The sequence below is a fragment of the Lithobates pipiens genome, unplaced genomic scaffold (assembly GCF_037356315.1).
Source record: "Lithobates pipiens isolate NorthernLeopardFrog02 unplaced genomic scaffold, aLitPip1_a1.2 Scaffold_16, whole genome shotgun sequence".
Taxonomy (NCBI): Eukaryota; Metazoa; Chordata; class Amphibia; order Anura; family Ranidae; genus Lithobates; species Lithobates pipiens.
In genome coordinates, this window is record NW_027507748.1 from 129,552,579 (window position 1) to 129,578,947 (window position 26,369).

The following is a 26,369-nucleotide window of genomic DNA, read 5'->3' on the forward strand; positions in this document are numbered from 1 at the left end:
AAATGGTAGGGGTACTTTTGTACCCCCTTACCATTTCAAACAGGGGGGGGGGCGGGATCTGGGGGTCCCCTTGTTAAAGGGGGCTTCCAGATTCTGATAAGCCCCCCGCCTGCAGACCCTCACAACCAACGGCCAGGGTTGTGAGGATGAGGCCCTTGTCCTTATCAACATGGGGACAAGGTGCTTTGAGGGGTCACAGACCCCCAAAGCATCCTCCCAATGTTGAGGGTATGTGGCCTGGTACGGTTCAGGAGGGAGGGGGGGCCGCTCTCTCGTCCCCCCCCCTCTTTTCCTGCGGCCTGCCAGGTTGCGTGCTCGGATAAAGGGTCTGATATGGATTTTTAGGGGGACCCCCACGTCAATTTTTTTTTTTTAATTTGATGCGGGGTTCCCCATAATATCCATATCAGACCTGAAGGGTCTGGTATGGATATTTGGGGGGACCCCCACGTCAATTTTTTTTTAAAATTTGACACGAGGTTCCCCTTAATATCCATGTCAGACCTGAAGGGCCTGGTAATTGAATTTAGGGGAACCCCCACGCTTTTTTTTTTTTTTTTTTTTTTTTATCAATGAATGAATGAATTGTCGGCTAATACAGAGAACACTCATTGAGTGTTCTCTGTATTACGGAGACCCGACAATTTAGCCGCAAGTGATTTTAAAGGACTTTTTTTCCTGCACAAATGACACTTTGTGCAGCGACAGTTCTAAGCACCAGAAACATGCGACCCTTCACAGGCATACTATAGATACCCCCCAGCTACGAAATTTAAAGGAATATTACACTTTTATTGTTTCACTTTAATCATTATTAAAATCACTGCTCCTGAAAAAACGGCCGTTTTTAAAACTTTTTTTTGCATTGATCCATGTCCCCTGGGGCAGGACCCGGGTCCCCAAACACTTTTTAGGACAGTAATCTGCATATTACCCTTTAAAATTAGCACTTTAGATTTCTCCCATAGACTTGTATAGGGTGTTCCGGCTTTTCGAATTTGCTGCGAACAGCCCAAATTGTTCACTGTTCGCTGAACAGGCGAACAGGCAATGTTCGAGTAGAACATGAGTTCGACTCGAACTCGAAGCTCATCCCTAGCCAACATCTTTCACCGGAAATACTTCAGGGTTTGCAGGCTTCGGCGCTGTGATTTGCCAAAACCGCTGTGACATCACTCCCACGCATGTGCGCAGGTGTCACCAGTCACTCCATTGGTACTGAAGAAACGGCACCAGCAGGCCAATCTCTTCAGTGCGCATGCATCGATGACATCGGCAGCAGCATATATAGTGAATATCTCCTAAACTGTGCAAGTTTAGGAGATATTTACAGTGCCTACAGGTAAGCCTTGTTATAGGCTTAGCTGTAGGTACTAGTGGTGTAACAGAGTTTAGCAACCACTTTGAGCCCTGGTTCACACTGACTGTGGGAATTAAATCGTGCGAATTTAACATGTCAGTCCCGACTTTGGGTGTGATTTCAGAGACATCTGTGTGGGTTTCTGCACAGATGTCAATGTAAATCACACCCAAAAATCACCAAAAGTAGTACAGAAACTACTTTTGAGAATTGGTGCCGCTCCGCAAAGGCGGCGTCACACACTGATTCTGGAGCTTGCCGCCGATTTGGCATGCGATTTGACGTGTCAAATCGCATTGATGTGAACCAGGGCCAAAGGAGTCTTTTTATCAATGTATTTATTCAAGAGTTGCATAACGTTCTCCCAAGAATCATGCATATTTCTGCACGATATTATGTGAATATTGCATGAAAATATTCATAAATAGACCCCAAAGTGTATGTATAGTCTAAACTTTTTATGTTTAATTGTACAATATCCCTTTAATTAAAAAAAAAACCCTACTTGCCTGCTTTAAGTCTTGTGTGTCATATATACTGGGTTGTGTATGCGTAGCTCAATTTACATTGCCAGCATGGTCCCTGTGTGCAGGAGTTATGTCATTCCACATCAGTCAATCAAGACTGCCGAAGACCAGCACGCAGAAGATGGCAATGCTTGCAAATGACCCCTTGCAGGCATCGGATCTTTGAAGATGAGAAGTATTGTGACTATAGTTCTTCTTTACGCTTTGTCTAAAAATAAAAAAAGGTAGAAGCTTGCTGGTTGACATGCACAGCTCCAGATTCAGTGTGCTTCAGTCTTAGTAAATCCCCCTCCAACTGTGTCTGTGTGAGCATTACAGCTACCCTGTTTCCCCTAAAATAAGACCTAGTGTGATTGTCGGTGATAGCTGCAATAAAAGCCCTACCCCCCAAATAAGCCCTAGTTAAAGTCCTTGTAGGTCTTCTTTTCAGGGTAGGGCTTATTTTTGAGGAAACAGGGTAGGGCTTATTTGGGTGGTAGGGCTTATATTGCAGCCAACACCGACAATCAGGCTAGGTCTTATTTTAGGGGAAAGAGGGTAGCTCCATTGGAAGAGATTCCCTCAAAAGTCCCACACACACTATCAGATTTTCTGCTGATTTTTGTCTTCAGATTTACCGAAACCATGTAGTGCAAGGGCCTGTCTGATTGCATACAAATTGAAACGCCTAAGGTTTGACCTCATATTATATGGTTTTGGTAAATCTGCAGAAAATCTGATAGTGTGTATGGGGCTTAATATTTTTCTACCACAGCACATTTATAAACGGTGGATTGGTGGACTTTTAATCACCCACTGTCATTTCTAGATGCCCAGGTATGGCTTTTGCACTCATTAATTGCTGTAAACTGGGTAACCATTGGGCAGCTTATTTCACAGACCCAGTGTACTAAATTAAACTGAGCAGCTTGATACAAATGATGACCAATCACAGGGATAAAATACTACAGTTTACATTGTTATGCCCTTTACACACGGTCAGAAATTCAGACGAAAAGGTCCGATCAGATTATATTGTCGGAAAATTCGATTGTGTGTTGGCTCTATTGGACTTTTTCCGACGGAAAAAATTTGAGAGCAGGATCTAAAATTTTCCGACAAAAAAATCCAATCTGACTTTTTCCGATTGTTTGTAGAGAATTCCGACAGACAAAGTGCCACGCATGCTCAGATCAAATGATCATGCATCAGAGTCCAAAGCTATTGGCTACTAGCCTCTATGTAGTCCCATCGTACGCAACGAACGTCACCACGTTCTGAACGATCGGATTTTCCGACAACTTTGTCCGACCGTGTGTATGCAACACCAGTTTCGGACAAAATCAGACGGAAAAAATCCGACGGATTTTGTGGTCGGAATGTGGGACCGTGTGTATGGGGCATAACTCTCTCCCTTTCCTCGTCAGCAGCAGCTGATCAATTCATTCATTTTAACTGACCCTGGGTTCACACTTGTGCAGTTCGGGACACCGCAGGTGATTCGGATAGGGATAACACTGCATTCCTATTTGAATCACATGCAATTCTTTGCAGTGCAATTTGAGCCCATTCATTCTGTATAAGTAGGATCAATTCGTACTGCACTGCTTGAAAAAGGTACAGGCATCTATTATTTGCCGCACCGGAAATCGGATGGCATGGGTGTTCACACCCATGCCATTCAATTCTTGCAGTCGTACTGCGTTTTTCAATCTGTTTTGGGGTGTCATCAATTTAACATTGACACTGGTGGCAGATCGCATGAACAGAGTGCGATTTCAACCCAGTGTGGGAAACGCTCAGGATTCACTGTGTTTCCTGCACCGCATATATGTGAATCGGGGCCTCTTCCTCCTCTCTTACCTCTGCTCCATCCTGTCTTTGATTGTGAATAGACTTGTGCAATTTGTTTCATAATGAATCGAAATTCAGCCAAATTTTGCATCTTTCGGAAATGCATCCGAATATCCAAATAAAAAAATAATGAATTTCAACAAATACAAAAGAAATTATAGCAGATACGAATGAACTCAATGTGATTTGGTAATTTGTTAAAGATCTAATGGAGGGATATGCAATTAGCGGACCTCAAGTTGTTGTAAAACTACAAGTCCCATCATGCCTCTGCCTCTGTGTGTCATGCTTGTGGCTGGTGGAGTCTTTCTATGCTTCATGGGACTTGTAATTCTGCAACAGCTGGAGGTCCACTAATTGCATATCCCTGATCTAATGAAACAAAAGGTCAACTCAAAGTAAATCTTACATTCCAATCAGCTGATTAATTTTGTGCTGGAGGTTGGATTACTGGCAAAGTACATTCCTGAGAACTGAGTGATAAGGGTGTTGTATTGTATTTGAGCAGAGGAGAAGAGATATTGTCATTGTGTGTGTTAAAAGATTCAATAAACACACAACTTTCCTAACTACAAATCACGAATATGATTAAAGGGGAATATGTACTTAAAGGGGAAGCCCTACGGCCTCTTCCCGACAACCCTAGCCGTTGGTTGTCGGGGTCTGCAGGTGGGGGGGCTTATCGGAATCCGGGAGCCCCCTTTAATAAGGGGGCCCCCAGATACTGGTCCCCCACCCTATGTGAATGAGTATGGGGTATGGGGTACAATGTACCCCTACCCATTCACCTGGTGAAAAAAATGTAAAAAAAAAAAAAAAACACCACACAAGGGTTTAAAATAATTTATTGATTTATTGCACAGCTCCGGGGGTCTTCTTCCGTCTTGGGGCGTCTTCTCGTCGGACTCCTCCGCTATCTTCTGCTAGCTCTTTTACTAGCGGAGGAGCCCGGCTTTCTTCTTCTTCGCCACCCGGGGGTCTTCTTCCGACTTTGGGGATCTTGTCCCCCTCTACGGTTCTTCTTGCTGGGCCTCCGCTTTCTTCCTTTAGCTCTTTTACTAGAGGTGGCCTGGTCTTCTGCCCCACCCCCTTTCCTGACCGGCCGGGCTGCGTGCTCAGATAAGGGTCTGATATGGACCTTGGAGGGGACCCCCGCGACATTTTTTTGGCGTAGGGCTTCCCCTTTAAGTCCATACCAGGTAATGGGGCCAGCGATGTGTCCATCTTGCCGCCAAAGGCAGCGACATTGACCTCCTTCGCTAGTCCCGGCTACCTGGAGCCATGTTCAAAATGAATGGACTTTCCTCCGTGTGCGGGAAAGTCCGTTCATTTCAGAAGTCTGGCGGACTAGCGCTCACACAGCCGGATTGTCCACCAGACTCGCAGTCCGTCGGGCAATTTTTAAGGTCAAAATTATTCCGCCGGGAAAAAAAAGTCCGCCGGAGCCCACACAGGGGCGGATTGTCTGGCGGACTCTGGTCCGCCGGACCAAGTCCGCCAGATAGTCTGATCGTGTGTACGTGGCATAAGAAAGCACGATTTGGCATAAAATCATTCATGCTCTGTGAATCCAGCTCTGGTTACATATGGAATTTGGTCCTTTACACTGGGAAAGGAACCAAGTTCAACTAAAGATTCAGTAATTATGGAATGGCAACCGCTTTCGCTCTTACTTTGATTGAACCATTGCCGAATCAGGGCTACTGTGTAACCACAGATCATTTTTACACTTCTCCAGAACTCTATGAGTTTCTTCTACAGCACAAGATGGATGCATATGGGACCATTACAACTAACCGGCGTGACATGCCACCAACCTTTGGCAATAAAAAGCTCAAGGCAGGAGAAATAGCAGACCTGCCTGGCAGAAAGGCAAAATGATGGCACTGAAATGGCGTGACAAAAAACATGTGTGCCGAATGAGTACTATTCACAACTAGTGATGGACGAACTTCCGACGGGACGTTTCGCGAACGCGAAACGCGAACGGGCACAAACGTTCGCGAAAACGACCGTTCGCCGCGGGCTCCATTGACTTCAATGGGAGGCGAATTTCGCAAACCTTTAGGTCGAATTTGCGGCCACGGGGTAATTATTAGGGGGTAGCACGCAGTCCCACCACCTGGACAATAGCATAATACATGTATGAGGTGAATTTGGGATCGATAACTACAAGCATTTTTTTTTTATTTGGGAAATTGTTCTGACAATTCAGGACTATGGAGCTAATGAAGGCAATGGAGGAGAGGGAAGGTCAGGGACCAGGGTAGGCAAACAAGAGGGTGCAGGAGATACAGAGCACTGACAGCAGCACCGTAATACAGAGCACTGACATCAGCACCGTGACATACAGCGCTGACAGCAGCTCCGTGACATACAGCGCTGACAGCAGCTCCGTGACATACAGCGCTGACAGCAGCTCCGTGACATACAGCGCTGACAGCAGCTCCGTGACATACAGCGCTGACAGCAGCTCCGTGACATACAGCGCTGACAGCAGCACCGTGACATACAGCGCTGACAGCAGCTCCGTGACATACAGCGCTGACAGCAGCTCCGTGACATACAGCGCTGACAGCAGCTCCGTGACATACAGCACTGACAGCAGCTCCGTGACATACAGCGCTGACAGCAGCTCCGTGACATACAGCGCTGACAGCAGCACCGTGACATACAGCGCTGACAGCAGCTCCGTGACATACAGCGCTGACAGCAGCTCCGTGACATACAGCGCTGACAGCAGCTCCGTGACATACAGCACTGACAGCAGCTCCGTGACATACAGCGCTGACAGCAGCTCCGTGACATACAGCGCTGACAGCAGCACCGTGACATACAGCGCTGACAGCAGCTCCGTGACATACAGCGCTGACAGCAGCTCCGTGACATACAGCGCTGACAGCAGCTCCGTGACATACAGCGCTGACAGCAGCTCCGTGACATACAGCGCTGACAGCAGCTCCGTGACATACAGCGCTGACAGCAGCTCCGTGACATACAGCGCTGACAGCAGCTCCGTGACATACAGCGCTGACAGCAGCTCCGTGACATACAGCGCTGACAGCAGCACCGTAAGCAGCCCCAGGAGGAAGTCAGCACAGCACAGGGATGGTGTGATCCCCTCATAATAAGAACCCCCAGGAGGAAGTCAGCACAGCACAGGGATGGTGGGAGCCCCTCATAATAAGAACCCCCAGGAGGAAGTCAGCACAGCACAGGGATGGTGGGAGCCCCTCATAATAAGAACACCCAGGAGGAAGTCAGCACAGCACAGGGATGGTGGGAACCCCTCATAATAAGCAGCCCCAGTAGAAATATGACACCGCTCAACCTCTTCAAAGAGGAGGGTAGGGGCATATAGTACGGTGTGCTTTTTTGGGTCAGGGAAGTGAGCCAAATGAATTAAGAAGGTCTGTGTGCTTGATTCCAAAAATTGTTTATAGACATATACATGGTCTACTGATCACATGTGTTGAATTCCTCCGAGATCCATGCCTCATTCATTTTTAGAAATGTGAGGTAGTTAACACTGTCGTGAGCTAGGCGAGTACGCTTATCGGTCACAATCCCCCCTGCTGCGCTGAACGTCCTTTCGGACAGGACACTGGATGAGGGGCAAGCCAACAGTTCGATTGCAAATTGGGCAAGCTCTGGCCAGAGGTCAAGCCTGCCCACCCAGTAGTCTAGGGGTTCATCACTCCTCAGAGCGTCCACATCGGCCGTTAACCCAATGTAGTCGGACACCTGACGGTCTAGGCGTTCCCTGATGCTGGATCCGGATGACACCTGTCGATGGGTCGGCTGAAAGAATGACCTCATATCCGAAGTCACCAACACATCTTCAAACCGGCCTCTTCTTGCAGGCGCTGTTGGATTGGTACCCGCAAATCCTTCTCTGGGAGTGGGAATTGCTCCTCTGCCAGCGCACGCAAAAGCAGAATGCAGCATTTCTCGAAGCAAGGCCTGGAAGTGCTGCATTCTGACAGCCCTCTGCGACGGCGGTAACATTTCCGCCATTTTGTGTTTGTACCGGGGATCTAAGTACGTTGCCACCCAGTACTGGTCCTTGACCCTCATGCTTTTTATACGGGGGTCCCTATTAAAACACTGGAGCATGAAGGCCCCCATTTGCACTCAAGCGGAAGGTATGTGGTGGTGGTGGTGTTGTTGGTGGTAGTGTCTTTGGGGGTGCACATAGCAGAGAGTGAAGAAGAGGGTGCAGATCGAGAGGATGAGGAGGGTGCAGAAGAATAAGGCTGAGTGAGCCACTCAACCAAGTCTGGTGCGTCCTTTAAAGTAATTGAACGCACCTTCTGCAACTTCCCACTTTGGCTCAAGGCTGTTGCTCCTGCCCTACCCCTACCACCCCTGCGGAAGGGCCTGCCTCTTCCTCTGCCTGTCATTTTTTAAATCACCCTGTGACAAAACTCTTAGTCCCTATACCGCTGAAGGACTGCTGCAGTATAGGGCAGCGGTCAGCAGTAGTGCACGTCAACCCTATGTATTGTGGACCGATAGCGGTCCTTACAGAACAGCAGACTGTACTGCACTCAGGCCTATGTACCGTAGCACCCTATACCAAGTTACCAGTCCTTATAAAAACTTTTGTGGACCAAGCAGGTTGTGTGTTAGTGATTAGCAGACTGTACGTCAGTCCCTATACCAATGAAGGACTGCTGCAGTATAGGGCAGCGGTCAGCAGTAGTGCACGGCAACCCTATGTATTGTGGACCGATAGCGGTCCTTACAGAACAGCAGACTGTAACGCACTCAGGCCTATGTACCGTAGCACCCTATACCAAGTTACCAGTCCTTATAAGAACTTTTGTGGACCAAGCAGGTTGTGTGTTAGTGTTTAGCAGACTGTGCGTCAGTCCCTATACCGCTGAAGGACTGCTGCAGTATAGGGCAGCGGTCAGCAGTAGTGCACGGCAACCCTATGTATTGTGGACCGATAGCGGTCCTTACAGAACAGCAGACTGTAACGCACTCAGGCCTATGTACCGTAGCACCCTATACCAAGTTACCAGTCCTTATAAGAACTTTTGTGGACCAAGCAGGTTGTGTGTTAGTGATTAGCAGACTGTACGTCAGTCCCTATACCAATGAAGGACTGCTGCAGTATAGGGCAGCGGTCAGCAGTAGTGCACGTCAACCCTATGTATTGTGGACCGATAGCGGTCCTTACAGAACAGCAGACTGTACTGCACTCAGGCCTATGTACCGTAGCACCCTATACCAAGTTACCAGTCCTTATAAAAACTTTTGTGGACCAAGCAGGTTGTGTGTTAGTGATTAGCAGACTGTACGTCAGTCCCTATACCAATGAAGGACTGCTGCAGTATAGGGCAGCGGTCAGCAGTAGTGCACGTCAACCCTATGTATTGTGGACCGATAGCGGTCCTTACAGAACAGCAGACTGTAACGCACTCAGGCCTATGTACCGTAGCACCCTATACCAAGTTACCAGTCCTTATAAGAACTTTTGTGGACCAAGCAGGTTGTGTGTTAGTGATTAGCAGACTGTACGTCAGTCCCTATACCAATGAAGGACTGCTGCAGTATAGGGCAGCGGTCAGCAGTAGTGCACGGCAACCCTATGTATTGTGGACCGATAGCGGTCCTTACAGAACAGCAGACTGTAACGCACTCAGGCCTATGTACCGTAGCACCCTATACCAAGTTACCAGTCCTTATAAGAACTTTTGTGGACCAAGCAGGTTGTGTGTTAGTGTTTAGCAGACTGTGCGTCAGTCCCTATACCGCTGAAGGACTGCTGCAGTATAGGGCAGCGGTCAGCAGTAGTGCACGGCAACCCTATGTATTGTGGACCGATAGCGGTCCTTACAGAACAGCAGACTGTAACGCACTCAGGCCTATGTACCGTAGCACCCTATACCAAGTTACCAGTCCTTATAAGAACTTTTGTGGACCAAGCAGGTTGTGTGTTAGTGATTAGCAGACTGTACGTCAGTCCCTATACCAATGAAGGACTGCTGCAGTATAGGGCAGCGGTCAGCAGTAGTGCACGGCAACCCTATGTATTGTGGACCGATAGCGGTCCTTACAGAACAGCAGACTGTAACGCACTCAGGCCTATGTACCGTAGCACCCTATACCAAGTTACCAGTCCTTATAAGAACTTTTGTGGACCAAGCAGGTTGTGTGTTAGTGTTTAGCAGACTGTGCGTCAGTCCCTATACCGCTGAAGGACTGCTGCAGTATAGGGCAGCGGTCAGCAGTAGTGCACGGCAACCCTATGTATTGTGGACCGATAGCGGTCCTTACAGAACAGCAGACTGTAACGCACTCAGGCCTATGTACCGTAGCACCCTATACCAAGTTACCAGTCCTTATAAGAACTTTTGTGGACCAAGCAGGTTGTGTGTTAGTGATTAGCAGACTGTACGTCAGTCCCTATACCAATGAAGGACTGCTGCAGTATAGGGCAGCGGTCAGCAGTAGTGCACGGCAACCCTATGTATTGTGGACCGATAGCGGTCCTTACAGAACAGCAGACTGTAACGCACTCAGGCCTATGTACCGTAGCACCCTATACCAAGTTACCAGTCCTTATAAGAACTTTTGTGGACCAAGCAGGTTGTGTGTTAGTGATTAGCAGACTGTACGTCAGTCCCTATACCAATGAAGGACTGCTGCAGTATAGGGCAGCGGTCAGCAGTAGTGCACGGCAACCCTATGTATTGTGGACCGATAGCGGTCCTTACAGAACAGCAGACTGTAACGCACTCAGGCCTATGTACCGTAGCACCCTATACCAAGTTACCAGTCCTTATAAGAACTTTTGTGGACCAAGCAGGTTGTGTATTAGTGTTTAGCAGACTGTGCGTCAGTCCCTATACCGCTGAAGGACTGCTGCAGTATAGGGCAGCGGTCAGCAGTAGTGCACGGCAACCCTATCTATTGTGGACCGATAGCGGTCCTTACAGAACAGCAGACTGTACCGCACCCAAGCCTATGTACCGTAGCACCCTAGACAGACCAAGTTACCAGTCCTTATAAGAACTTTTGTGGAACAAGTGAGTTGTGAATGATTAGCAGACTGCAGCAGAAGGGCAGCAGTCAAGTATAATATTCTTTCTATATTTGGAAGAAAGAATATTATACGTGTACAAGCCTATTACCGTACCACTGATACCAGTCCTGAAAAGAACCTTTGTGGAACTAATAGTAACAGCAAGTCTTTAAAATTATCCTCACTGCCTGACACACTGCTTCCTGCCTGTCCCTATACAAATTGGCAAAAAAGAGTAGGCTGGAACGATTAGCTGGAACAGCTCTTTTGTGGACCTGATAGTAACAGCTAATGATGATGATGATGATGATGATGAAGAAAGACTAATCTGGCTGAGCTGTCCCTAAAATAGCAGCATACAGCGCTCTGTCCCTTTATCTAAACTGACAAAAGAAACTCAGGCTGCTGACCTAACACCTATACCAGTCCTGAAAAGAACTTTTGTGTACCAAATAGCTAGCGTTTTCTCTGTCCCTACTCCACACAGGATCCTTTCCCTACAGTGACAGAAGAAAGAATGTAAAATGGCCACCGGATCGGGTGTATTTATAGGTTAGGGGGAATGTCCAAGTGTCCATGAGCTGTCATGTCTCAATTGGTTGTCCTGTAACACATGATAAACGTGTCACGAAAGGTTAAAGTTCTTGTATACATTAAACACGTAAGTCCGCCGGGGCGAACGACGGAAAAAGGCGTTCGAACCCGCGGACGGCGAAAGTCGGAAATTCGCCGCGAAACGACCGCCGGGCGAACCGTTCGGCCATCACTATTCACAACACCTCTACTGTCATGGTACACACAAAAGGTGGAAAAGACGGAATGAAACCACAAGTTGTGATGGACTGGGAGGCGTTAACAGAGCTGACCAGGCCTTGACATTTTATCCAGCCATGATAAAGCAACAAAAAAAATATTACTAAAAAGTCTTCAGGCATCTTCTTGAACAGTGCCTGTGGAATGCTTTCATTCTTCTTCTAAAAAAAAAAAAAAGAGTGACAAGCCTGTGGTTCATGCGGACTTTGTTTGGAAAGTTGACAAACTTTGAAAGCACCAAACACCAATGACTGACTAAAAAGATCTGGATGTCGTGCTGCTGGCATTGTGAACCCGGAACGCTTTACTGGTCACCACATTCCACCAACGGAAAAGAAGGTAGCACCCACAAGGATGTGTGTGGTTTGCTGCTCTAAGCGTGACGACACTGGAAGGAAAATAAGAAAAGAAACAAGGTTCTACTGTCCTGACTGTGATGTCGGATTTTGTGCTGTACCATGTTTTAAAATTTTCCATACCCGGGATGTTTACTCATGCATCATGACTACTATTATTGCACCCTTATTTGACCAAAAAAATGCCAGTGTTTTTGATTATATCAGGGGTGTCCAAACTTTTTTCAAAGAGGGCCAGATTTGATGAAGTGAACATGCCTGAGGGCCGACAAATTTTGCCTGAACATTCTTTGAACCATTTAAAATTCGGTCTAAGTGTGTCCATCCGAGCACTAATACACGGCCCAACAAGAATTCTCTTGCCTTTGCCGCACTCGTTCCCAACACACAAGCGAATGCTCTGCAGTGCACTTTAGGGGGTACCGTTAATTCTTAATGGTATCCCACACATTGGAAAATGTGGGGTGCTTTTGGTGCAGTGCAATTTAAAAAAAAAAAAAGCTCGGGAACTTCTTTCCCTGCATTTTTGTGAGTAGGGAAGTCCATTGAAATTAATGGGCTGCCCTACACACAGTACGCAGCCACACAGATGTTGCATTTACGGGCTTAAAACAGGTGGTGAGGCGGCAACATAATGCCTCTTTACCACCATTCAAATGCCTCTGAAAAGAGATCTGTGCATGGATTGCTTTTCAGAGGAGCAGCAGTCCTGGCTAATATCACACACAAGCCCTACAAAAGCAGTTTTGATGGTATAAGAATGGGGGGGGGGTTCCGGATTAAAAGTAACATACACACAGACACATGCACACACATGCAGACACACATACAGACAAATGCACCCCGCACACACATACAGACACATGCATACACATACATACATACATACATACAGACATACATGCACACACATACAGACATACATACAGACACATGTGCACACATACATACATACATACATACATACATACAGACACATGTGCACACATACATACATACAGACACATGCAAACACATACACACAGACACATACAGACGTACATGCAGACACATGTGCGCACACACACACACACGCGCACACACACACATACAGACACACACACATACAGACACATGCATACAGACATACATACTGACACATGTGCACACGCAGATATAGATATACAGACACATGTGCGCACACACACACACACACACACATACATACAGACAAGCATACACATACATGCGCACACACACAGACATACATACAGAAACATGTGCACACACACACATACACACATACAGACACATGTGCACACACACACACACACATACATACAGACAAGCATACACATACATGCGCACACACACAGACATACATACAGAAACATGTGCACACACACATACACACATACAGACACATGTGCACGCACACACATACAGACACATGTGCACGCACACACATACAGACACATGTGCACGCACACACACACATACAGACACATGTGCACGCACACACACACATACAGACACATGTGCACGCACACACACACACATGTGCACACACACACACACATGCAGACACATGTGCACACACACACATGCAGACACATGTGCACACACACACACATGCATACACACACACACACATATGAATAAAGCCCTTTTTAACACTAATTTAGCTGGTAGCATAGTACAGTACCTTTGCAGCTTCCTCATTCAGCCGGGTACTGCACTGTAGGGGGAAGCAGAGAGCACAGCACAATCCTCTGCACTTTACTTTCACTTTTGAAGCTCACGGAGCTTCTCACAGTGCCGGGGATCCGCTCATCTGACAGCCCTGATCCCGCAGCACAATAAATTGAGAAAGACCAGGCGGGCCGTTCAAAACCGGACCGCGGGCCGCACTTTGGACATGCCTGGATTATATTATTTACTAAAATGTATTGAATAAAAAGTATTATTATTATTATATTATTATTTGTTATTATTTATAGTTATTTATTATATTATAATTTATGATTTTGTGTTTCAAACTTTATCATACCCGAGATGTCTACTAGACTCTTGATTGGACAGATTTAAGTGTGTTATTCCTAAGAATTACAGGCCTACAATATAAAACGCCATTTCCAAGCAAAATAATGGTACCGCTTTCAGCACCTAAAATCTGAAATAATCATGCCGCCAGGGAGGTTAATGAATATACAGTACAATGTATAACATATTATTCAGTAAGATACTGAGGGGTTACAGGCAAACAAAAAGATCTGGTTTCTTTATGTAAAGTTCCGAAAAGCAGGATCATTTTCACCTATTCATCCTCCAGCATACAAACAAAAACAGACTGTAAACATCTAAAAATAAAGCAGGAGAAAACATCAATTTCTTTGAACATTATGATTACTCTGTGCCATATGCAGGCATAGAAAATAACATGTGTTAGCAAGAAAATAGTGTGCTAACCATCAGTCCTGTCTGTTGTTTGCCACTGTTCTTGGATCAGAGCCAGTGCAAAGATAAGATTATAGAGATGGAGATGCTGCAGAATGACTGCAGATGAGGAAAGAGCTCTGTGCTGCTTTCTTTTCATTTCCTTTCAAAGGTCAGAGGGTGACGCTACTTGTACTCCCATTTGGTATGGTTTCAAAGCTTCACCATGCTCAGTTTCTCACTTGCATTGATTTCCTTCTTCCTACTTATTGTTTGTGCATCATGTTTGCATTGGGAATCTTCTCTCCTTGTTAACAATGTTATCCCCCTCTGCTCTTCCCGGTTAAATTGTCTCTCTTACTTCAGTTTTCTGTACAGACACATTCATTTGCTTAGATCTCTCCGGACAATTTGATCTCCAACACCCTAATAAAACCTGACATAGCAGAACCTGCTAGTCAATGAGACTAGAGCAAATGTGGTGGGGGCTCTAACCTTCGGCTCGTCTGCAAAGACAGCACAGAGATTCAATCTATTACTGGATGTCTAAGTTGGTTTGTTGGCATTATTTATGTCTTAACTCTTATTAACAGACTAAGAAGATAAATTAAAGAAAAGACATACCCTGTTTATAAATTGGATGTAGCTTTCTATGGGAAAAGTTACTTTCTTTCCTGTTCCTGTTTTGCTTTTAAAGTGAACCTGACCTGCCCTAAAATGTTTAGTATGTAACAATAGCTCTGAAGTACTGAAAGGTTATGGTGTCATCAAGTATCTGTATTAGTTTTCAAACTGCTGTGCCCCTATGGAGCCCCAAAGATGTACATGGAACCCAAGTTGAGTCAAAGTCTCTACTTTTATTGAACCTAAAAGAGTCACACTAATGCCGCGTACACACGATCGGACTTTGCGGCGGACCAGAGTCTGTCGGACAATTCAATCATGTGTGGGCTCCAGCGGACTTTTTCTCCCCAAAAGTCCTAGAAAAAGTACCTAGAAATAAGACTGGCTTCAAATTTTCCACCGGACATGGCTTTTAGCAGACAATCTGTTCATCTGTATGTTAGTCCGATGGACTAAAACCGAAGCTAGGACAGCTATTGGCTACTGGCTATGAACTTCCTTATTCTACGTCATCACGTTCGAATCCGTCAGACTTTTGGAGTGATCGTGTGTGGCCAAGTCCATTCGTTTTGAAAGTCTGGTGGAGCTCAGCTGCAAAGTCCGTCGGATTGTCCGCCGGACCAAGTCCATCGAAAAGTCCGGTCGTGTGTACGTGGCAGAACACAAAATAGTAAAGTTGGGGCGAATGGTTTGGGCCAAGCAAAAGTTTGGCCCGAACATCGCCTGTTTGCCTGTTTGCCAAAAACCCAAATTTGCAGGGCGGTCGGCTGGTGTTCGCCCCGCCAAATACCCTGCAATGCACTGGATACTGCACAGTGCATTTCAAGCCTTGATTGGTTAAAGCTTTGCCCAATCAGGGCGCAGGGAATAGCTGGTTGTTAAGGAGAGAGGCCAGGAAGCCATCAGCTGTCAATGGGCTTCCCGTCAAAAAAAGTGAAAAAAAAAATCAGCAGCTGTCAAAGCACTGCGTTCTCGCAGTGCATTATAGGGTGCTCTGAGGAGCATGAATTTGCCATGAATCCCCCAAATGTTGTTCTGTGAACAAACGAACGCCCGATGTTCGAGTCAAATTTATGTTCGACTCAAACATCGGGACCATCCCTATTGACTGGTCTCTGTTAATAATAGGAATATCCCTTACAGTATCTCACAAAAATGAGTACATCCCTCACATTTTCATAAATATTTTATTATATCCTTTCATGTGACAACACTAAAGAAATTACACTTTACTACATTTTAAAGTAGTGAGTGTACAGCTTGTATAACAGTGCAAATTTGCTGTCCCCTAGAAATAACTCAACAAACAGCCATTAATGTCTAAACCGCTGGCAACAAAAGTGAGTACACTCCTAAGTGAAAATGTCAAAATTGTGCCCAATTAGCCATTTTTCCTCCATGTGACTCGTAAGGCCGCGTACACACGGGCAGACTGTTCGCCCAACTTAGTCCGCTGAACAGTGTTTCAGCGGACAGTCCGCTCGTGTGTGGGCTTCAGCGGACTGTTTCAGCGGACAGTCTGACGAACAAAGTTTTTCGGAATTTCCGTAAGACAGTCCGCTGAAACTTGGTTTCAGCGGACAGTCCGCTCGTGTGTAGGCTTGTTCGACAAACTAAGTTTCGCGCATGCTCAGAAAGGATTTACACGGCGAAGGTTGCATTGCAGTGTATTGGACGTCGAATTTCTCGTCCCGTCGTACGTGCCGTTCATGTCATCGCGCACGCTTTCAGCGGACTGTTCGTTCATCGTGTGTGGTCAAGTCCGTTCATGCAAATTTTGAGCGGACTGTTTGTCGGATTGTTTGACGAACTAAGTTGGGCGAACAGTCCGCCCGTGTGTACGCGGCCTTAGTGTTACAAGGTCTCAGGTGTGACTAGAGAAGTTCAACATGGCACCTTGTGGCAAAGAACTCTCTGAGGATCTGAAAAAAAAAATTGTTGCTCTACATAAGGATGGCCTAGGCTATAGGAAGATTGCCAAGACCCTAAAACTGAGCTGCAGCACGGTGGCCAAGACCATACAGCTGTTTAACAGGACAGATTACACTCAGAACAGGCCTCGCCATGGTCGACCAAAGAAGTTGAGTGCACATGTTCATAGAGGTTGTCTTTGGGAAATAGACATATGAGTGCTGATAACATTGCTGCAGAGGTTGAAGGGGTGGGGGGTCAGCCTGTCAGTGCTCAGACCATACGCCACACAATACATCAAATTGGTCTGCATGGCTGTTGTCCCAGAAGTAAGCCTCTTCTAAAGACGATGCACAAGAAAGCACACCTTTAAGAAGGCACTTGGTTTCTTCTTTGAAAACTTTTTGCTGAACACATCTGATGATGATGATTTTGGCTTGTGTAAGATGATTGCTATTATACTTGTCAGTGTTGATAGATCTACAAAAGGATTTGGCTAAGTGAATAGGCTTTCTTATTGCTCAAAGAAGTGATTTCCATCTGGAGAATCTTTCAAATCTGCGTGCACCAAGATTGGTACTGAACGCTGTAACTTGAGCCCGTACCTCTTTGTCGTTGTCTGGTTCTATAAGCTCAAAGGTATTTAATTGAATAGTCTCTCCAGGTCCTGATCTAGTCAGAAAAGATGGACCTGGGAACCAGTTAGTGTGCTTGAGGACAGCCGCTGGTACAGGTCTAGTCCCGTGATCGGCTGGATTTTTATTTGTACTGATGTAGGGCCACTGTTCTGGGTGTGTGGTCTTTTTGATGTGCGTCACTCTGTTTGACACGTACATGTAGAATCTTCTCGAAGCATTGTGAATATATCCTAACACAATCTTGCTGTCTATGTAAAACTTCACTGCATGGATCTCAATGTCTAGTTCAGCAACAATCAAGTCTGCCCTTTCCACTGCCAAGACAGCAGCACAAAGTTCTAAGCATGGAACAATGTGAGCTGGACGTGGGGCTATTTTGGACTTTCCCAAGATAAACCCAACATAACTTTGTCCTTCAAAGTCCACTACTCTAAGGTAGGCTATAGCCATAGTGGATGCATCTGAGAATATGCACAATTCTCTTTGCTTCGTGGCAGACAAAGAAACAGGGACATATGACCTTTGGATGATGAGTTGTTCAAGCTCTGTCAATGAGTCCCTCCCCAACTTCCACTGCATTCCTTTCTCTTTGGGTAGAGGTGTGTCCCATTCACTTTGTTCATGTTCAATGGCAATTTCTCTCATAAGAGCTTTACCTTGCACGGTGATGGGGGCTATGAACCCCAGGCGGTCATAAAGGCTGTTGATTGTGGACAAAACACCTCTTCTCGTGAACAGCTTCTCTTCTCTGGATACTCTAAGCCCTTGTACACACGGTCGGAGAATCCGTCGGAATGTGTCCTATCTGACCGTGTCGTCGGATAATCCGACTGTATGTGGTATGCATCGGACTGATTCTGTCGGAATATCCGTCAGACCCAATTTTCAAACATGTTGGAAATATTTCCAGACCAACTGGGCCGGTCGGACATACTCCGATCATGTGTAGAGAATTTTGATCGGACCAAGTGCCATGCATGCTCAGATCAAATTCCTACATCAAAGCTATTGGCTACTACCCTGAATGTAGTCCCATCGTAACGAAATTACGTCATCACGATCTGAAAGATCGGATTTTTCGCCAACTTTGTCCGACCGCGTGTATGCAACAGTTTCGGACAAGATCCGACGGGCAAAATCCGACGGATTTGGTTGGCAAAATCTCCGACCGTGTGTACAGGGGCTTAATGTGAAGTTGTTCTGAATTGTGAACTCAGATCCCAACTGAGCCCTAAACTTCTTTGAAGGGTAGTGAATATGTTCCTCGATCCAGGTTCTTGAGGTCTTTTGCACGGTCCTCTGAAGGAAATGCTTCCATGACCTTGCTGCTGTTGGAAGCTATCTTATGCAACCTTACATTAGATTCTACTAACATCTCTTGTTCTTTTCAGAATGTTGATAGCCTCTTCGTTGCTGGAGAAAGAAGCAAGTCCATCAGCCACATTAAAATGTATCATGACGAACTGTTGGGCATCTGTGCCATGCTCTTTACCTTCCTGAGCTGCTCGTCTGAAGTTGTAGATGGCTACATGGAAATAAGGGGATGGAATGCACGTGATCTAACGCATGAATCAAAATAAAGGAGAATACATCACCCACTATGGGATACATCTAGTAATCAGCCACCCCTCTCCGTGTATATCTACCACATCCTACAGACTTTCTTTTGCTTTCCAAGGCTCTGATGAAGAGGGAACAACTTGTTAGCCTACCTTGATCATTTGCCCTTGTATTGTCATAACTAATTTTTAATGAATATCTTGTAACCTAGTTTGTATGATTTTGTTTATGAATAAACTATATCACTTTGATTCATGCATAAGATCACGTGCCTTCCACCCCCTCATTTCCACTCAGCCTCTTTCAGACCACCCCTGGTCAGTTTAGGCAGCTAGACACGCATGATCGTCCTATACTACTTACCATTCAAAATTACTACTATTTTACATTAATACCGCCTGCACGAGCGCAGGAGAAACACTTTTTCTGTTTATACTTGTAGATGGCTACAGCTGGAGAAGGGCTGTTTCCAAACACATGTACCTTCATCCTGTATTCTGTGACATCTCTGTTGAAGTTATTATTTTCATACCACAGGAACCTCAGGTAGTCTCTGTGATCCTTACGGACAAGGAAACAGTATAACATTTGTTGTACATCTGCTGTTACTGCAACAAGTTATTTTCAGAATCTGATGAGGACTCCAAGGAGGGTGTTATTCAGGTCGGGTCCACTAAGGAGGACATTGTTTAGAGAGATACCTTCATGCTTTGCACTGGAGTCGAATACTACTCGTATCTGTCCTGGCTTCTGTGAATGATACACTCCGAATATTGGCAAGTACAAACATACTTGTTTTTCTTCCAGTGGTGGTGCTTTTTCAGCTTGACCACTGTCGAAGATCTTCCTTCATATCTGACTTTCTGTCCAGAGTGTGTTGCAATGAGGTGAGGCGCTTCACTGCTTGTCCTTTGTTGTTAGGAAGCTGATGTGGGGGTGAACGGAAAGGTAGCTACCCAGCTGTTTGACTCATCCCTGAAGACTTCTCTGTCCATGATCTCAAGGAAGAGGCTATCTTCAACAGATTGTACTGGTTTGTCATCATGTCGTGTTCTATCAAACACCTTGCATCCTAGCTCATCTGTATCTGCAGCTGAAGCTATAGCCTCCATGCAGCTCTGAACTCTTTGTTGTTGTACTGGGTTGACTAGTCTCTGTAGGCATTCAATTTTGCTGTGAGCTCCATTCAGACATACATCACTAATGATGACTCATGCAAAGTTTAAGACATTGTGCAAATGGTGCATTGTGTGGCCCATTGTCCTGTTCTCTTACCTTGTGCACTCTCAGTGACACTGTTAATCAGTGTACATGGTCACATGCAATTGTATATACTCATTGGTGCTTTGGATTGCACTGAGAGGTGTCATCTGCGTTTGTATCATGGAGTGTTCTCTGTATTGTTCTTCGGCAGCTCTCATGAGAACCTCGGCTTCAGCTAAGGCTGCTGAAGCAGTTTTTTTCTTGCTTGAGAATATGTAAAGATGCTTTCACCTCTGCTTTTCTACTAAGTGCTTCAACTTTCATCTATGCGACCCTGTTCTCTTATCATTTTGGCTTCACGTGTTGCTTAGGAAGCCAGTGCATGTGGGGCTTCTGCTTTTGCACGGGCCTGGTGGACGTCAGGTTTGAGCAACTTGAATGTCTAGAGGTAGTGTGCTTGGACCTGGCAGCTTCCGCACTAGCTGATGTCTGATCCAATTGACTAGAGACTCTGGAGCCTGAGCAGCGTGACCTGGACTTTGGCATACTGTATGTGCTTTCCTCTGCTTGTGTATGCTGAGAGATGGCTGGTGTAGTATCCTGATTTGTATGCTGCATGATGAAACAGATTACTTCTCTGTAGTGTCTGTGGCTGCAGAATTTAGCTGTTGATTAGAATGAATCCACTCTTCCTTTGACTAGACCTGCTGTGTTAAGTCTTTTTACTGTTCTGCCCTCACAATGTGTCTGAAGTACAAGGCTTGGCAGACAGCTAACAACTTCCCAATAAAGACTGAGGCCGTAGGCTTAACAGTTGTAATCTTTACTGAGAATTAGATTTAAGTTTGAGTTTAACTTTCTTAAATTTTGTTTGGAAAATTGCAAAACACAAATTATAAAGTATACATTACCATTGAACATTACAAAATGCAAATACAGTCAGACATGCTGTATTGGTGTAAAGCATTTGCTAACAAAAACTAGGCCTAGCTAAAGGAACTCCCTAGCAGAAACTACCACCAAACACACCAAAAAATGCAGTGGAATTAGTAGAACACATACTACTTGATTGAATGCTAATGACAGCCTATATACAGACTTATGCTTCCAAGGTCAGTTTTAGGAAATGGTGGAGCTAATGCCATGCTTCTTCACTGCAGGAGGTTTAAGCAAAATGTCTGCTGAACAGGAAGTGGGAGTAATATACTACAGTTTCCTGCCAGCAAAATATAATAAGTAAATATATACTGTATGATGACCAGAACAAAACTTATGTTACCTCTTTTCCCCATTTTTGTTATTTCACAAGCCTCACTGAAATAAAGGACTCACACATTTTTGTTCTTCTTTTAGGATAACATATAATGATTTTGTATATGTTCTCTTCATTTATTGTGGTCAAGATAAAAAATTTAATACAATATAAATATTTGTACAGCTAGCAGGTTGAGCTTTTGTCGCCCTTTTCTGTATGTTCTTGGGAAAATGTTTAAAATATATTAAAAAGTGTAAAGTGCTGTAGGAACATATAGTCAGAGCCCCAAGCTCTAAACAGGCTTGTTAGCTAACAGGGAATCCCAGTTCTAAAAATTGACAAGGAAACATGGGTATTGTGTGGAGCTTGCCAACAGTTTCCCAGTGCAATGGCGCTTCCTCGGGGCTTCATTCCAAAGAGTATAACTCAACACCTATGCTCAAAATTGTCTGGCATATAAAAAGGGGGTAATTTTGGGTCTTTAAATTAGGTATATGGTCCAACAAGCATACATCTCCATCTTTATTAATAGTTACAAGAGTTACAAGTTACAAAAGGGGGGATTTGGGACTTTGAGTAAGATGTGTGTTAGACAAAAATAAATAAAATTGCACAATAATGAGAAAGTTTATTCATATAAATGCACATGGGACATGGTACATAGCAGATATGATGAGCTGATGGGCATATAATAGACAAATGTGAAAATATGATTATTGCACATGATACATAAAAAAAAAAAAAAAAGGTATAATATAAACACATGATTGAATAAAAAATTGCATTTAAAATCTTGACGCATTTCTTGGATGAAGTTCCACTTCTTCAGAAGCAAGTGCAGAATGCGTATATATAAAAAAATCCAAATGACTCCAATCAATTAAATAAGGATGTAGGGAGAGGAGAAAACCAAACACCCCAAAATTACTTACATATCAGCTCTAAGGTTGGTCATAGTGAAGATCTCCAGAGAACCTCACACCAAGAACAAACAAAGGTGGTAGGGTACAACATTCTTAGATCGTGACAGACCAATCCTGTCCAGTGATTCAGGGACTAACTAAAGTGATGAAAGAAACCCCAAAGGGGGGTTTGAGGGAAGTGAGTGTACCTAGTGATCCCAGTGCTAATGATATGGCTTCCATGTGTGATCCAGGAAGTGTCCAGCATTAAATGAAGGACCATGCCTCCCACAAGACTGCATTATATACCTAGCCAGGGCTGTTACACATGATGCCCCCAGCTCCCCCCCCCCCCCCCTTGGGGTTTCTTGTTTTTTTCATCAGTCTAGTTTGTCCCTTAATCTCTGGACAGGATTGGGCTGTCATGATTTTAGGATGTTGTACATTATCACTTTTTTTTGTTTTGTTTTGTTTTGTTTTGGTGTGAGGTTCTCTGCTTGCCTTCACAACACTTTTTCTGCTCTTTTACTTTTACACTTTTGCAAGTCCTGAATCCCTAGACAGGATTGGTCTGTCGTGATCTCAGGATGTTGTACTCTACCACCTTTGTCTTGGTGTGAGGTTCTCTGGTGGTCTTCACTACACTTTTTTCTGCTCCTTCACTTTCACATTGGCCCCATCACTATAGGCTCTATGCCCTTCGCTAGTTATATCCCACATTTCCATTGACCACATTAATTTTACATTTCTCACAGATTGGAGCTGTTTTCAGACATCATCATGCAGCTGACAATGGACACTTTCCATCTCTCCCCTTGAGTGTGGTGTTCGCCGCCTTGGCTGCCTGCAGTTTTAGATCCCCACAGCTCCCGGCAGGGATATTTCCCGGCTTTCCTAAACTATCAGGTTTTAGCATTGCATGATCAACTTTAGAGCTGATATGTAAGTAATTTTGGGGTGTTTGTTTTTCTCCTCCCCCTACATCCTTATTTAATTTATTGGAATAATTTGTAATATTTTTTATAGATACGCATTCTGCACTTGCTTCTGAAGAAGTGGAACTTCATCCACGAAATGCATCAAGCTTTTAAATGCAGTTTTTATTCAATCATGCGTTTATATTATACCCTTTCTTTGATTTTATGTATTATGTGTAATAATGGAATTTTCTCATTTGTCTATTATATGCCCATCAGCTCATCATATCTGCTATGTACCATGTCCCATGTGTATTTATGTGAATAAACTTTCTCATTATTGTGCAATTTATTTATTTTTGTCTAACACACATCTCACTCAAAGTCCCAAATCTCCCCCTTTTCTTCACAAAATTGTCTGGCGTGTCCGAGCTAAGGGGAGACCAAAAAAAAAAACGTCCAGTCAGCCACCAATAGGGATGAGCTTCGAGTTCGAGTCGAACTCATGTTCTACTCGAACATTGCCTGTTCGCCTGTTCAGCGAACAGTGAACAATTTGGGCTGTTCGCAGCAAATTCGAAAAGCCGGAACACCCTGTACAAGTCTATGGGAGAAATCTAAAGTGCTCATTTTAAAGGGTAATATGCAGGTTACTGTCCTAAAAAGTGTTTGGGGACCTGGGTCCTGCCCCAGGGGACATGGATCAATGCAAAAAAAAGTTTTAAAAACGGCCGTTTTTTCAGGAGCAGTGATTTTAATAATGATTAAAGGGAAACAATAAAAGTGTAATATTCCTTTAAATTTCGTAGCTGGGGGGTATCTATAGTATGCCTGTGAAGGGGCGCATTTTTCTGGTGCTTAGAACTTTCGCTGCACAAAGTGTCATTTGTGCAGGAAAAAAAGTCTTTTAAAATCACTTGCGGCTAAATTGTCGGGTCTCCGTAATACAGAGAACACTCAATGAGTGTTCTCTGTATTAGCCGACAATTCATTCATTCATTGATTTAAAAAAAAAAAAAAAAAAAAAAAGCGTGGGGGTTCCCCTAAATTCAATCAAAAGGCCCTTCAGGTCTGACATGGATATTAAGGGGAACCCCGTGTCAAATTTAAACATTTTTTTTACGTGGGGGTCCCCCCAAATATCCATACCAGACCCTTCAGGTCTGATATGGATATTAAGGGGAACCCCGCATTAAATTTTTAAAAAAAATTGACGTGGGGGTCCCCCCAAATATCCATACCAGACACTTCAGGTCTGATATGGATATTAAGGGGAACCCCGCATCAAATTTTAAAAAAAAATTGACGTGGGGGTCCCCCTAAATATCCATACCAGACCCTTTATCCGAGCACGCAACCTGGCAGGCCGCAGGAAAAGAGGGGGGGACGAGAGAGCGGCCCCCCCTCCCTCCTGAACCGTACCAGGCCACATACCCTCAACATTGGGAGGATGCTTTGGGGGTCTGTGACCCCTCAAAGCACCTTGTCCCCATGTTGATAAGGACAATGGCCTCATCCTCACAACCCTGGCCGTTGGTTGTGAGGGTCTGCGGGCAGGGGGGGTTATCAGAATCTGGAAGCCCCCTTTAACAAGGGGACCCCCAGATCCCGCCCCCCCCTGTTTGAAATGGTAAGGGGGTACAAAAGTACCCCTACCATTTCACAAAGAAAGTGTCAAAATGGTTAAATAAGACAAACACACTTTTGAAAAATTCCTTTATTAAAAATAAAAAAAAAAAAAAAAAATTCCAGCGGTGCTAATCCACTCTTGCTATCCAGCGATGCGTCTCCGGGGTCCAGCGATGGATGATCATATCCAGCGACGGGGGATCTCTCAGTCCAGCGCTGTCCATACCTCCTTCTTCTGTCTCCACTGCGGAGACACTGCAGAGAGCCGAGCGCTGACATTTCTTATATTGGGAGGGCGGGGCCACCCGTCACCTGACCCCGCCCCTCTGACGCAGGAGAGGGAAGCCAGGGGTTCCCCAGTGACGTGTGGGTGACCCCGCCCCCTCTGATGTAACGCAGGTTTCCGTTACATCAGAGGGGGCGGGGTCACCCACACGTCACTGGGGAACCCCTGGCTTCCCTCTCCTGCGTCAGAGGGGCGGGGTCAGGTGACGGGTGGCCCCGCCCTCCCAATATAAGAAATGTCAGCGCTCGGCTCTCTGCAGTGTCTCCGCAGTGGAGACTGAAGAAGGAGGTATGGACAGCGCTGGACTGAGAGATCCCCCGTCGCTGGATATGATCATCCATCGCTGGACCCCGGAGACCCGTCGCTGGATAGCAAGAGTGGATTAGCACCGCTGGAATTTTTTTTTTATTTTTTTTATTTTTAATAAAGGAATTTTTCAAAAGTGTGTTTGTCTTATTTAACCATTTTGACACTTTCTTTGTGAAATGGTAGGGGTACTTTTGTACCCCCTTACCATTTCAAACAGGGGGGGGGCCGGGATCTGGGGGTCCCCTTGTTAAAGGGGGCTTCCAGATTCTGATAAGCCCCCCGCCGGCAGACCCTCACAACCAACGGCCAGGGTTGTGAGGATGAGGCCCTTGTCCTTATCAACATGGGGACAAGGTGCTTTGAGGGGTCACAGACCCCCAAAGCATCCTCCCAATGTTGAGGGTATGTGGCCTGGTACGGTTCAGGAGGGAGGGGGGGCCGCTCTCTCGTCCCCCCCTCTTTTCCTGCGGCCTGCCAGGTTGCGTGCTCGGATAAAGGGTCTGGTATGGATATTTAGGGGGACCCCCACGTCAATTTTTTTTTAAAATTTGATGCGGGGTTCCCCTTAATATCCATATCAGACCTGAAGGGTCTGGTATGGATATTTGGGGGGACCCCCACGTCAATTTTTTTTTTTAATTTGACACGGGGTTCCCCTTAATATCCATGTCAGACCTGAAGGGCCTTTTGATTGAATTTAGGGGAACCCCCACGCTTTTTTTTTTTTTTTTTTTTAAATCAATGAATGAATGAATTGTCGGCTAATACAGAGAACACTCATTGAGTGTTCTCTGT

At 45.2% G+C, this 26,369-nt stretch overlaps 1 protein-coding gene across 7 annotated transcripts in view; it reads left to right on the forward strand.

Moving 5' to 3' along the window:
- AIPL1 (AIP like 1 HSP90 co-chaperone) overlaps positions 1-26,369 on the forward strand; it is a 150,997-nt gene that overhangs the window by 109,135 nt on the left and 15,493 nt on the right. Inside the window, exon 6 of one of the 7 annotated variants that reach the window (XM_077480465.1) lies at positions 23,460-23,559. The exons of 4 other annotated variants lie outside the window; for them this stretch is intronic. In XM_077480465.1, the coding sequence (XP_077336591.1) occupies positions 23,460-23,524 (65 nt within the window). In that variant the 3' untranslated portion in view covers positions 23,525-23,559. Of the gene's footprint in view, positions 1-1,952; positions 2,067-18,904; positions 19,325-23,459; positions 23,560-26,369 lie in introns of those variants that run through there. 2 more of the 7 variants (XM_077480467.1, XM_077480464.1) reach the window with 2 other exon arrangements.